Below are 14,193 nucleotides of genomic sequence, written 5' to 3'. Positions count from 1 at the left end.
TTTTGTAAAGAAAGAAATTTTTTGGGTAAACATAAATAAACAGCTTCGGGAAGAAGCAATATGTACATCAGGTAAAGTTCATAGAAATAAGTTATATTTACTTCACCTCATCCTGTATAGTGTAGAGGTCTATGGGAAAATACAAATTAGAGAAATAATCTTGATAACCAATGAATTAAATCTTCAAAAAGATATGACCCTTACCTAAACAAGCAGCATGAGGAACTTTTGCAGCTTCTACTGCAGGGGATAACACCATTTTATCTAATGACTGAAGACGCATCATCTTAAAGGGGTTCTCCATTCGTATCTCAGGTAAAATCTTTACTTGGGCAACGACCAATCTATCAAGAAAAAGATAAACTAAAGTTAACTGTAGAGACTATACAAAACAAATACATATCCTAACGTGAAATGATTTTAACTATACATCTACCCATATACTGGCACTACTATCAAAATGTCACCTCACCCTCTTTGGTAAATTCTACTAGCATCTAACACTGTAAGCACATTTTTTACTGATAAACTATAATTAGCTGTAATAACTTTTAAGTCATTGGAATAATATAAACAAATTATACTTAAGTTTGTAAAACAACTTCTTAAAAACTCCTCCTTTATACCATAAACTCATAAATACTGTTTAGTATAAAGCTTCTATTAGAAAGCAAAATTTCACATGACAAAAAGGGTTTTCATTGAGCAATGTTTTTTTAAACACATTTAATTGACCAAGCACAAATTAATATCACTCATCATTGCTGTTTGAAATGCCCTTTGCTTGAAGAAATTCGATATACACAACTTAAAAAAGGATTGGATACCTCTTCCATTTACTAAATTGAATGAGTTTGTTTACTTTTAATCAATCCTCAGAAAAGAAACAGCATTTAGCTATGAAACAATCGTCGCACAACGGATTTTGGAGGTGGAAGCTATGATAATTGAGAAATTATAAGCAAATTTAGCCTTGTGGAAGTCAACTCATCCTAGTTATAGCAAGACGTTGCTCAAGATTCTATATATGGTGCAGTAGCTGTATAACTGGGTGCATCATCATTTTCAGAGGTAGAAGGAATCGATGCAGGGATATGAAAAGGGATTTTGACATAGGAAAAATCTATTTTTGGGTGAGAGATAGCCATGCCATCTTGATAGTCCATGGGCTAGACCAGATATTGGTACCACCTGGGGTGAATAAACAAAAGTGGTACAAACATACCACCTGGGGTGAACAAACAAAAGTGGTACAGACAAGTTGATAAGCTAAATATAAGCTCATTTGAATGTGATAACCTTTCCATACTAGTAGCTTAATCACCTTTTTTTTAATACCTTTTTACCATAAATTGCTAAAAATGATGACAAGTTGTGTTCGAGACCTATTGGTTTAAAATTTTTTAACTTTATTTGAGAGATATTGTGTACAACCAGTGCCAAATAAATGATTGGAACATGTTAAGTGTCGACTTTATTTTGTTTGGATCATGATATTGTGTATTCTCTTCTAGGTTTTTGTTGAAAATAGTTCAATAACTCATGCTCGTAAGTTTTATTTTCAGCTGTTTAGATGGCGTTGTAAATATGGATGCATCTCAGTGTTCGTTATGTAAGTTCCTATCATACTAATTGTGTTTTGTTCAGCTTAATGAACTCTAATTAAGGCTAACTAATTAATACACGAATGAATACACTAATTAATGAAATGATCTTTTGCATTCTTTATTTATGATACAGATGTCTTGGAGCCTAGGCTGAATTTGAATTATAATTTTATTTTAATTATGTAAGAGTTTATTTTTCTAAGAGTGAACATTTATATTCTAATTCCTTAAACTTAATTCCTGTAATTTGTATATTGCAGGTCGCTGCTGTGATACAATAATGAATACTGGGTACGCACAAGATGGCTTCATTTAATGAATCTGGAAAAGTGACACTGCCAAAGACGCAGCCATCCACCAACTCATCATTCACTGCACTAATGGTGAGTCTGATGCCCTGGTTTCGCCGCAAGATCTAAATTCCTGGAAAACCCTGTTGAGAGCTTCAGAGATCAGACAACAACAGAGATTTTGGATGTAGCTAAGAGCCTAGATGAAGGACAGATACCACATATACATTATCATTGCAAATGCCGTAGTATCTTTACGATGAAAAAATTTCTCAACTCTATCCTTTCAAAAGGCACAAGTTGTGAACCTGAACAATTGAGCTCAAGAAAATCATACAGAGAGGCACCAATAACATCAAGAGTGTATGAACAAATATGTATATTCTGCACCAAGTCAAGCAAATTCCTGAAAGGACAGAACACCAGGGAAGTTCTCAGAAAATCTGTTAAATTTTGTGCGGATGCCAACATCCGTGATGCAGTAAGCAAAAAACTGGACAACAGAATCCTTGCATTGCTAAGCAGGGAACTTGTGGCCCTCTGCAGAGGGCCATTATCATGTATCATGCTACAAGTAGTACACAAAAGTTGAATCCTCTGCCAGGTCTGATGTCGCAGAAATACATGTGGAAGATGAGCAGGTAGTGTATGAAGCAGCAGAAAGAACAGCTTATGATGAATTTTTCTGTTAAATTAGGAATGAACTCCTGTCGAGACCTAAGATTGTTCTTCGACGGATCTTGCCTGCCAACTTGAGATGTCTATGTTGTCTTGTGGTATCCCCAATATTAAGCCCTCAACTAAGAAACATGTTCGTTGCAAACTCAAATGTAATTTGGGAGAATTGCTGCATATTATCTCTGATGAGAAAGGGAAGCTTCTTGTCTACCCACATATGCTGTCAATGGATGACATTGATAAGCATACCTACAAATTACAAAAAGATCTGGAGAATGCTTGGGCAACAAAGTCTGGCGATATCCTACAAATGGCAGCATACAGCTACGGAATGCCATTAAGTAGCAAGATGTCAGTGATATGGGGCCACCTGATACACAGAAAAATGTCATTCCTGAATCTATCACTATTTCTTTTTACAGTGCTAACTGGAGAGAATGAACCCACAAATCCCTCTGAGAGGATACAGCGCCTTGCTTCATCATTTGGTAGTAACCTGGTGTTTGCAGTTACCATTGGCAAGATATAATAACCTAAGCACGTTCCCCTTCCATTTGCTGTTAAGTCTCTCACAGGAAACACAGAAATTATTCGAATTCTAAATCGTCTTGGTCACAGTGTAGCAATTTCCAGGTCCAAGAAATTGATACTGCACCTGATGCTGTCTTGGAGATGCTTTCCTGCAAGTGAGTGCGCTCATGCAAATTGCCAAATTGTATATGTCTCAGCAACGGTCTAAAATGCACAAAGATATGCAGACTCCAAACTTGTGAGAACCAGGCTGCAGAACACAATGGAGAAGAACACCAAATGGAGCTGATGGACTCTGACGAAAGTGATGAGGAGTAACTTTTCTCCGTTACAGATGTGACCATACGCTCATGATGTTGTTATTTTCTTATTTCTTACAATTATGCGCACAACACAATTGCTGATAATCAATCAAAACATGTCTACAATATCAATTATATGTCAATTCTGTCAGCGATGCTCAGCCTACAAACCATAAATATAATATGTTCTGGCCTGACGGTAACTATTGAACTAGTTTTGTGACCGACTTTGTTATGATTTTTGTATATGTTAAATACATGCTATTCCACTGAGGTCAACCATTGTATAAAATATGTATGCTTTAGTCAGATGTTCAAACTTTGTTTGAATTTGAAGGAATGTCTGTCAAAAACTATTGCTCCAACAACATTACATATTTTTTGTGAAATATCGATTGTCGTATTCGTTTGTCAATTGTGGTAGAAATGTTCAAAAACATATATCTACACCTTACAAAATTAAAAAAAGAGCATTGAATTATCTTTCATATGGTGGCTTATTCTGTTATTTTCAATAAAAATTACCCAAGTTATTATTACCTGAAAATGAAAGAAAATTATAACGAAAGTGCAGCAAATATTTTACAATTCTAGGGTACCCTAACAAAAATGGGGATAACCACTATCAAGCTGCCAGTATGCCAGGGTTATCCCATCAAAACATAGACTAGAGTGATATAGCTAGTCAAAAATACCTAAGAGAATTATTCACCCCGGGTGATACCAACATGTGAAATTTGGGGTTTCGGCCCAAAGACTATGATGGAAGTTACTCAAAGGTAGCTTTCTACTTGGGATATTTCTGCGAGTGATATACCAGAGGATTTTAACTGTATAGATATCACAGGGTTCTATCCCATGGAGCGAATATCCTGAGAGATATCGTGTATAAAACAGGGACATCTTTAAAACAAACCACAGCTATCCTTCCCCGAATAGAGTTAACCTTGTCTCGAAGGATACGGGACAGGATAGGATATGTGGGAGAGAGCTGTTGAACCTCCTATCCCAGTGTATTATGTAAACATGATCATTGGTTCGCCATTCCAACAGTAGCCATTTGTATGCAAGATGGCCTCGAACAGAGAATTGGTAAGGGATGAAAAGTAACAAAGGGGGGATGGGAATCAGGACAACATCATGGCTATCTCACCCAAAAATATATTTTTTTTTATGTAAAAATCCCTTTTTTGGGCTCGAATCATGTCGTCCTGATGAAAGTGTATTAGAGAATTAAAAATTCTCAGTTGTGGCATATTGGAGTTTTAACAATATAGGTATTCTCATGTCAACCTCACGAATGATGAAAGATGTAAACTTGTTCTGCAATTAGTATATCTAATGATGGTTTGTTTTACACTTCCAAAGACAACTATTTAGGACATCAGTCTAACTCCATGAGTGGACTCTGAAGGTTTTTGTTAACTGCATTGGAATCATAGTTATCATCACAGCCCCACACCCTGTGACAAAGACACATGTAAGAACAGATACCGACTAAGAAATAGTCTGCAATAGGAGGTACACATTTTTTATATAGAAACATAAGGTCCATGTAAGGGAAACGTAAAAAGACGTACATCGTTTCCTTATTTCTAAATCAAGGAAATGTAACAGAATTGGTGCAGCATTATTTTACATTTTTTATGCTTAAAGACAATAAATGATTACATCATATGGAATAGAATAATAATATTGTTCCATACGAAAAAAATAAGGTCACCTCTTGACTCTTCAATATTAAGATAGTTTATAACACAATGCAGATTAGAACATCATTCAACCTGCAATATGTACACAGTGCAGTCCTGAAGTAAACAGTCCATAGCAGTCCATGCACAACACTAAGAAGCTGGTTTCATCACACTACCAGCTGCCACAATGAAGTGTATAATCTCCTCTAGTTGTTGCAAGTAATGTTTGAAAACCCCTCTTGAAGGCTTCCATCCAGTATAGGCTTCTATGCCTTTGAAGGATATATACTGGAAGAAGTTTAAGGAAGAGGCAACTTTTCTAGGATCATGACCCACTGGAATACTGTATGGGTCAGCCCTTCTGATAGAATAGGCGAGTTTAGACCTTAGTTTCAAGAATAGATTAGATCCTGTTGTTTCTCCTTTAAAAAGTTGATTGCATTTAAAAGATTCCCTCTGACAGGTAAGCTTAAAGGCATTCCACAGGGCATGAAGAAGTATCTTCCTTTAGAGGGATGATTTTCTAAGACCCACAACGTTTCACCGGTAGTTCGATTTTTTTGTCAGGAATGCAGGATCCGGATATAAATCCAAGAATTCAATGTAGCCATCATCCCTTGATAGCGCCACAGTCTCGCTGTCTCTAGCTCCAGAAGCCATAACTAGTAAAAAGATTGATTTTTGAGTAAGATCCTTCAATGAAGCAGAATGGTTATCTATTGAGGAGGCTAAGAGCAAGTCTTCATCCAAAGACCATGAAAAGGATTTGGGAGGAGCATTCGGTTTCAGTTTAGCACAGCCTTAGGAATCTTCTTTAACAGTTCACTGTTAAGCTCTATTTCTAAAGCAATAGGTCTGGTTAGGGCCGATTTACTTGAGGAAATAGTTTTAGAGGCCAGACTGTGTTCATGGATTGAGATAAAGAAAAAGTCCATTGTAATAGAAGTAGGCTTGTGTTTCTTCACTAACTCCACCCATTTCTTCAACGAAGTCAAATATTATTTCATAGTAGTACAGGACTTGTATTCCTCTATGAAATCAATCTTGTCCTTTGAAACTCCAGGAGCTAGGACGAGAAAATCATGAGCTGAAAGTGCTTTGTTATCCAGGAAGAAGCAAAGCTAGTCTCCTGCTGAACAGTTTCGGATAGCAATGGTGATTGCAGAGGGATCTGACGAGGTTTGATTTCTAGAACAAGAGGGTATCAATTGCTCTTGGGCCAATTGGGACCACTAGGACAGCTGTTCCCTTGAAGGTTCGTAGTTTATCCAGAACCTGCATGAGGAGATTGAACGGTGGAAAAACATAAATGTGAGTCCACTGATTCCAATCCAGTGACACTGTGTCTATCCTCACTTCTTCCAGATATGGATTCGGTGCTACGTAACGGGGAAACTTCTTGTTGAAGCTCTTCGTAAAGTTCTGGGACTTGCTCTAGAATGAAACAGAATGATGTTTTGCCTAGGGACCATTCTGTTTCCAGAGGCTTGAATCTTGAAAGGGCATCTGCTGTCACATTGCCAACCCATTCTAAATGAGCTGATGAGATATGTCAATTTCTCCTATTTGATAAGGAGAGAATGGCCGGAATCATGTGATTGATCTGCGGAGATCTTGAAGCCCGTCTGGTGATGTAGTGGACTACAGTCTTACTGTTGAAGACTAACCTGATGTGTGAGTTCCTCTTCTGGTTCAATTTCTCGAGAGAGAGAAACATTGCCATAGCTTCCAGATTGATTGACTGATTGATTTGAGGTTTTCTGGCATCTTGACATCGAAGATCACTGACGCCGATATCGTTCATTGTAAAAAATAGAATTAAAAAATATTTGATGAAAACCATAAAAGTTGAATATCTTTCAGAAACCTGCTTCTTAAATAAAGCTAAAAATACCACTAGCATTGTAGGACACATGTACAAAAATCTTGGCAGGGATGAAACTGTCATCATCACCTTGAGTCTCAAACAGATATCTATTTCTTTCACTACTGTATGTGGGGTATTCAGTCAACAAATGCCTCACTGTCAATGGTACCAAACAGTCATCGCAATATGATTGATGTTGGTCAGCCTGCAAAAACTCGTGTCAGCCGAGTGTGACCAATGCAGAGACAACAAACTGTAGTCTCCCACTTTCAAGGCATACTGTTGTAAATCCTAGGAGATATAACATTACTTATTTCTCTCGTCTTATTTTCAAGTAAATCATCCCAATGCCATTGCTAATTATTATTATTAAAATTCTTAATTGTAGGTAAAAAATCATTACTGGGAATGGGATACCTTCTTGGTAGCAACTCAGCTGCAGCATTCTTGGCTACTGAATCTGCCTTCGCATTTCTAGACACACCTATGTGTGCCGGAACCAAACAAAATCAAACTGTTATACCTTTCATACCAATAATTAAAAGCCACTCTTAAATCTTTAAAACTAAAGGGTTATTGGAATTAAAAACTTCTAAGGCTTGTAGGGCACTTCTTGCATCAATAAAAATGGTAAAATTGTCATCGTCTTGTAACACTATTTTCTCGATAGCAGTTAGTATGCCATATAACTCGGCCGTAGATATAGAAGTTGTTAGAGGAAGTGCACCTCTACAATCAAAAGCATTACTTATACTTCAAATCCAACGCAAGCATCGTATTTGGAGCCATCAGTATATATAAAAGTTGATTCCTTATGTTCTGCAACATGTTCCATAAAGAAGAGAGCTGGCTTCTATATCAGTCATATTCTTTTTAACTTCAATAAGATATTTAAAGAAAGATACTTCTGGTAATTTTCATGGAGGCGTTGATGATACTTTAAATGGAAGCACCTTGCTTCTAACTGCATAAAGACTGTCTTTCACTTGTTTCACCTGAAAACCATATGGTTGGGGGGATTTTGGGTTCATCTCAAATTATGCGGCGTGCTTTACAAAGCTTGCAGTCTGACAGGCTAAAGAATAAGGAAGCCTTTGCAACCTAAACCAACACCGAATAATAAAAGCCTTTCAATAAAGATATACTAAAGATAATTCACCAGCATCAAAATGAGGCTTGGAATAGGCAAAGTTCTAAATGCTCCTGTTGCCAACCTGATACCAGTATGGTGTATAGAATCTAAAATATTTAGTCGACTTGAGGTAGCTGAGGAATATATCTCACACTCATATCTAATTTTTTAAAAGATTAAGGCCTTGTATAACTTTAAATTAGTATTGCGGTCTGCCCCCTGATGTATGGGACAAAACTTTTAAAAGCTTCAAGGCATCAATACACTTTGCTTTTAATGATTTCAAGTGAGGAACCCATGTCAATCTGCAATCATATATCAAGCCTAAAATCCTTGCTTCACTTGCACATCGAATCTTTTGGTCTTTGATGTACATATCAGGGTCTGGATGTACTCCCCGAATACGACAAAAATGGACAAAAACAGTTTTATTTATCGAAAACTTAAATCCATTCACATCAGCCCATTGAATTATTATGTTGATTGCGAGGTGTAATTTTCTCTCAACCATTGCCATTCTAGCTCCAGCAAATGATATAGAGAGATCATCTACATATAAGGCTGAGAGAATATCTTTAGGAATGACGGTACACCGACAATTCCGCACTGGATAATTCAGCGCAGACAATTCAGCGCTGCCAATTCAGCGAATGACAATTCAGCTTAGAATCAATTCAGCGCATGACAATTCAACACTAGGACAAATCAGCACAAGGACAATTCAGCGCCAAAAGGCACACACGGTTCTTTGAATGGCAATTCAGCATAAGAACAATTCAGCACAGTAACAAGTCAGCATAAGGAAGCAACTACAAGGAAATTCAGAAAAAGTTTTAACACTTTATTGATAATATATAAAAAGGGATATAAAAGATTTATTAAATTTACATATTAGAAATAATACATACAGTATATGTAAAAAGAAATGAATTAATTTATTTCTGCAATTCAATGAGGTAGCTTATATTTTGTAAGTATTCCAACTTATCAAATCGACTTCCATTTCTCATTAACAAACGTTTTTATTGCTTTAGCTGTCCTTTGGTATTTTGGGTTTTTTCTACCATCGTTGTGTCCAGCTCTTATTCTCAGTATCCTTTTCTCTATGCTATCTTACTCTAGTTTAAGAAACTCGACAAACTTATAAAAGGTTGGATGGTTATGACCCAATGTTAACTGAAGACTTCGGTGCCACCCTTCTAATGAATTATTGGTCTTAGGTAGGTCGCCCTGCACTCGATCAAAAACAGTCCATAACTCGGGTTTAAAAACCGAATCTCTTCTACGACGACGGAATGGACGACCAATCCATGTGTCCTCAAAATAATTTGTTAACTCTTCCAATTCCGGAGGCATAACATCTTGCAATGATTCAAACACATTACAAACATCGTCAGCAGGCACAAAAGCTAAGGCCACCAACATCTTACAGTGTCGACGAATATGTTCGTCACTTACATAAATCTGGGTAAGATTCAATGCCTGTATTTTTCTCCATATACACTGAGCAAGGTGGAAAAAACAACCGCTTATTTGTGTTCCTACAAAAACTCTTGAAAATGCATTTTGGAAAGCCTTTTCAAAATCACATAGCATAGTGGCTGGCGTCAGATCCGGGTATAGATTCAAATAGTTCTTAATGCCTTTTCATATGAATCCTCTGTCTTATTTTGCAATAGTATATATATCACTGGAAAAACACATCCTTCACAAAGCATATGAATGACAAAGTTGGTGGAAAAGGCACGGAGCTACCTTAAATGTACCATCTGCAAGCCAGTTTTTGTATTCTTTGAGGAGTTCAACATTTTTTCTAGTTGAAAACATAAACATTCTATTGGTATCTTCAACCCCAGAATCGTAAAATAAAAAAGGTTCTCCACTGTGTGTTACACGCAAATGTTCAGGTAATACAATATCACTGACATCATTAGGTGCTGGAATTGGCTCACCATCTCTTTTTCGTCGGCGCTGAACAGTCCGTTGTAATGAAGTATACTTAGGGGGTAAAACCGTAGCTTCATCTGGCAAAGAGACTTGAGTTTCTTTAATTATTCTTCTTGGGACATCATTAGATGCACTGGCTCGTTTTAACTAAGCAAATGTTTATAAACAACTGTATTCCAGAAAAGGGAATATATACCGTCCTAAGCTTGTACTATAACTTTCTTTATTTATTCAGTGGTTGTTATTGTTAACAACCATGAATTACAACAGTAATGGTTGTAATAATAATAATAATAATAATAATAATAATAATAATAATGAAAATAATAATAATAATAATAATAATAATAATAATAATGACAATGATAATAAGAAAAATAATCTTTATATGCTAATAATAAGATAAGGGTGAATGTGTGTGCATTTTTGCACTGAATTGCCCTTGTGCCGATTTATCGTTGTGCTAAATTGTCATGCGCTGAATTGATTCTAAGCTGAATTGTCATTCGCTGAATTGGCAGCGCTGAACTGTCGGCGCTGAATTGTCCTGCGCGGAATCGTCTGCACACGAGGAATGACAGAGGATATTCCATTAATAGCAAGTACGAATAGTGTTACACTTAGCACACTACCCTGGGGAACTCCATCTTCCTGACATTTTCTCTCCGATAGAGTATCCCCCATTCTCACTTGAAAAAATCTATGTGAAATGAATGATTGAATGAACAATGGTAGCTCTCCTAGTAATCCCAAATTATAAATGATTATAAGTATACCATATCTCCATGCACTATCATATGCCTTTTCAAGTTCAAAAAAAGACCATTACATAGAACTGTTTGGAAGCAAAGGCTTCACAAATAGAAGACTCAAGTCGTATCAACACATCAGTCGTTGTGTGCACTTTTCTAAATCCACAATGGTTAGCTGATAAAATACCCTTCTTTTCAAGGTACCATATAAGTCTTGCATTGACCATCTTCTCCATGATCTTAAATAAACAAGATTTCAATGCAATTGGTCGATAGTTTGCAGCTAAAAACTTATACTTACTGGGTTTTGAAAAGGCTAAAATAATGGCTAGTTCCCAAACACTTGAATAACTATGATCAAGCCATATTCTCTTAGTAATGCTCAAAATAAATAACTTTGTATCAATAGGTACATGATTAATCATTGCATATGGAATTTCATTGGGTCCAGGGGCTGTGTCATTACAAGTAGCAAGAGTGGAATCCAATTCTTTTTCAGTAAAAGGAGAATTATAGTTCTCTTCCCTTCCTGTTGCAAAACCTGTAATTTTCTTTAGTTCAATGGTCCAATACTGGTGGCCAGGAGCTGCTGCACACTTGTATGATACATTTGAGAAATAATCAGCCAGGGCATTGCTGACATCATTTGTTTCAGTCACATACTGACCGTTTCCCCTTCAACACTGGTGGGTTTGGGGTAAATTTGCCTGCAATCTTTTTTATTTTCCTCCATACAAAAGATGGTGGTGTTCTACTGTTGACTGAGGAAACAAAAGACACCCCAGATTGGCGCCTAGCTTTCATGACACGACAGAACTGTGCCCTACACTTTTGTATGTTATCAAATTTTCCTCAGTACGGTGTCTACGCAACTTAGTCAGAGATTTTCTGGTGGCTCTGTGTAAGACAGTCAATTCTGAACCACGGGACTGGTCATCGTTTGAATAATCCTGTGTTTTCGGAAATCGAATAGATTTCTACTGCATTGCGAGTTCCATTCAGTAGGTCTATGGCATTATTAATACTTTCAAACTGTTCTGCACTCCCCTCGATTTCAATTAGCTCACGAAAATTAACCCAGTCCGCCCTATCAAGATTCCATCGTGGCAATCTTTGTAAAGGTGGAAAATTATTGGTGTTTATAATGATTGGTGCATGATCACTAGTATGAAAATCATCTAATGTTCTCCAATCGATATCAAGATGGCAGTTAGAGCTTGCAATTGAAAGGTCAATGCATGACAAGGTACCCGGCTGAACATGGAAGTGTGTGGGCTCTCCAGTATTAAGGAGTCCGACATCCTCGTTTTCCACAATTGATGACATAATATTGCCCCTGGTCTTGCTAAAACATTACCCAACAAAGGATGTCTTAATTTATTGGGCAGAATCTTACGGTCTATTAAATTTCTTATTCCCGATCTAGATATTAATCTTTGGCAACGTCGTTCAATTAGTTCATTATGCATGTTGCATAAGATTTTTCATAACTCTGACCATCCTTTACATTCAGATCTCCCTGGACAATTCTATCCTGTTCGTAATACTAGGCAGGCAGTTAATTCTAATAGCCAGGCCTTCTCCATCATGAGGCTCAATACTACACAGTATTCTAGAAGTTTTATTTTAGCTGTTACCAAGTTGTAAAATGATCTTCCTAATCGGGTAGTTGAATCAGTAGAACTTCAAAAGTTCAAAGTTGGAGCAAATGTTTTTATGTTGACCAGGCTGACATGAGTCTTTTTATAGTTTATATATGACATATCTATATTGACGTTGTTACTGTTTTTAGAATGATTTATTGTTAATTTGTTCTCATCATTTATTCATTACCTTATTTCCTTTCCTCACTGGGCTATTTTCCCTATTGGAGACCTTGGGCTTATAGCATCCTGCTTTTCCACCTAGGGTTGTAGCTTGGCTAGCAATAATAAAAATAATAATAAAATTCAAATCTCCAAGTAAAAGAAAAGGTTGAGGGAGTTGTTTAATCACCTCTACTAAATTATCATACGATATCATTTGGAGGCTAGTACAGAGAGTAAACTGTATATTTTCTCCCTAAATCAATCTGTACAGCCACTACCTGCAGAGGTGTACAGATAGATGAAGGTATTTGAGGAACAATTCGATGAACGTACATGAGACTTCCACCCTGGCTCCCTGCTTGTTGGTTATATGGTGTTCTATAACTAGCATACTGTCGAGGACAAGGAGTGTTAGCATCAAGCTTGCTTTCCTGTAGACATACACAAATATGGGAATGCTCATTAATTAGAAGTTTAAGTTCTTCATATTTGGATCTTAAACCCTGACAACTCCATTGCAAAATGGAGAAGAAAACTATGGATTATTTTTGGAAGACTTCTTAGATGACGTCTTCCAATTGGCAGTCTTTAATCTAGCATGATTTCCCGTTGGTTTCCTAACAGATGGCCTAGTTATATTGGGATTTACGTTTGTGTTTTTCTTTTTGTTGTTTTGATCTATTTGTTGAGACGGATGGTGGACCTCAACTTGGGGAACATCTCGACGAACGTACATGAGACTTATTCCATGGCTCACTGCTTGTTGATTACATGGTGTTCTATAACTAACATACCCTCACGGACAAGGAGTGTTAGCATCAAGCTTGGTTTTCTATAGACATAAAATTATGGGGGGCATGCTCAATAATTAGAAGCTTAAGTTCTTCATATTTGGCCCTTAAACCCTGACAATTCCATTGCAAAATGGAGGAGAAAACTATAGATTATTTTTGGAAGACATCTTAGATGATGTCTTCCCATTGGCAGTCTTTAATCTAACATGATTTCCTGTAGTTTTCTTTAGAGATAGCCTGGATATATTGGGGTTTACGTTTGTCTTTTTCTTTATGTTTTTTTATCTATTTGTTGAGGAGGAAGGTGGATCTCAACTTGAACTCTCGATTTATTACAATTATTTTCCAGTTCATCAGAAACATTAACACACAAATAATCAAATTTATTGGATGTCATAACTGTAATATTTCTAGTGGAGGGGGGTGAGAGAGACAGAGGTCTCTCTCTTTTACGATTAACAGAGGATGAGATTGTAGGTTTTAGCATCTTTCCCACTACAGGTGCATCGAGAGGTTTGTACTATATTTTGTATTGTGGGACGATGGTTGTATAGAGGTGGGCAATGCCCCAGTGTGTTGATAATTGATTGATTTAAACTTTTCAGGCATCCTGACATCTAAGGTCATTGATGCCGATATCATTTAGTTTATATATATATATATATATATATATATATATATATATATATATATATATATATATATATATATATATATATATATATAATATATATATATAATATATATATACCATAAAATTTGAATGCCATTATAAAAGTTAAATAGTTTTC

The 14,193-nt window shown here is 36.5% G+C and overlaps 1 protein-coding gene across 2 annotated transcripts in view; it reads right to left on the bottom strand.

The window, feature by feature from the left end:
* LOC137637386 (protein cereblon-like) overlaps window positions 1-14,193 on the bottom strand; it is an 839,981-nt gene that overhangs the window by 438,117 nt on the left and 387,671 nt on the right. For both annotated transcript variants that reach the window (XM_068369600.1, XM_068369601.1), the window contains exon 5: window positions 205-344. In XM_068369600.1, coding sequence (XP_068225701.1) covers window positions 205-344 — 140 coding nt within the window. The remainder of the gene's footprint in view (window positions 1-204; window positions 345-14,193) is intronic.

This window comes from Palaemon carinicauda, unplaced genomic scaffold (genome assembly GCF_036898095.1).
Source record: "Palaemon carinicauda isolate YSFRI2023 unplaced genomic scaffold, ASM3689809v2 scaffold7, whole genome shotgun sequence".
NCBI lineage: Eukaryota > Metazoa > Arthropoda > Malacostraca > Decapoda > Palaemonidae > Palaemon > Palaemon carinicauda.
This window is presented reverse-complemented; position numbering and strand designations above follow the sequence as displayed.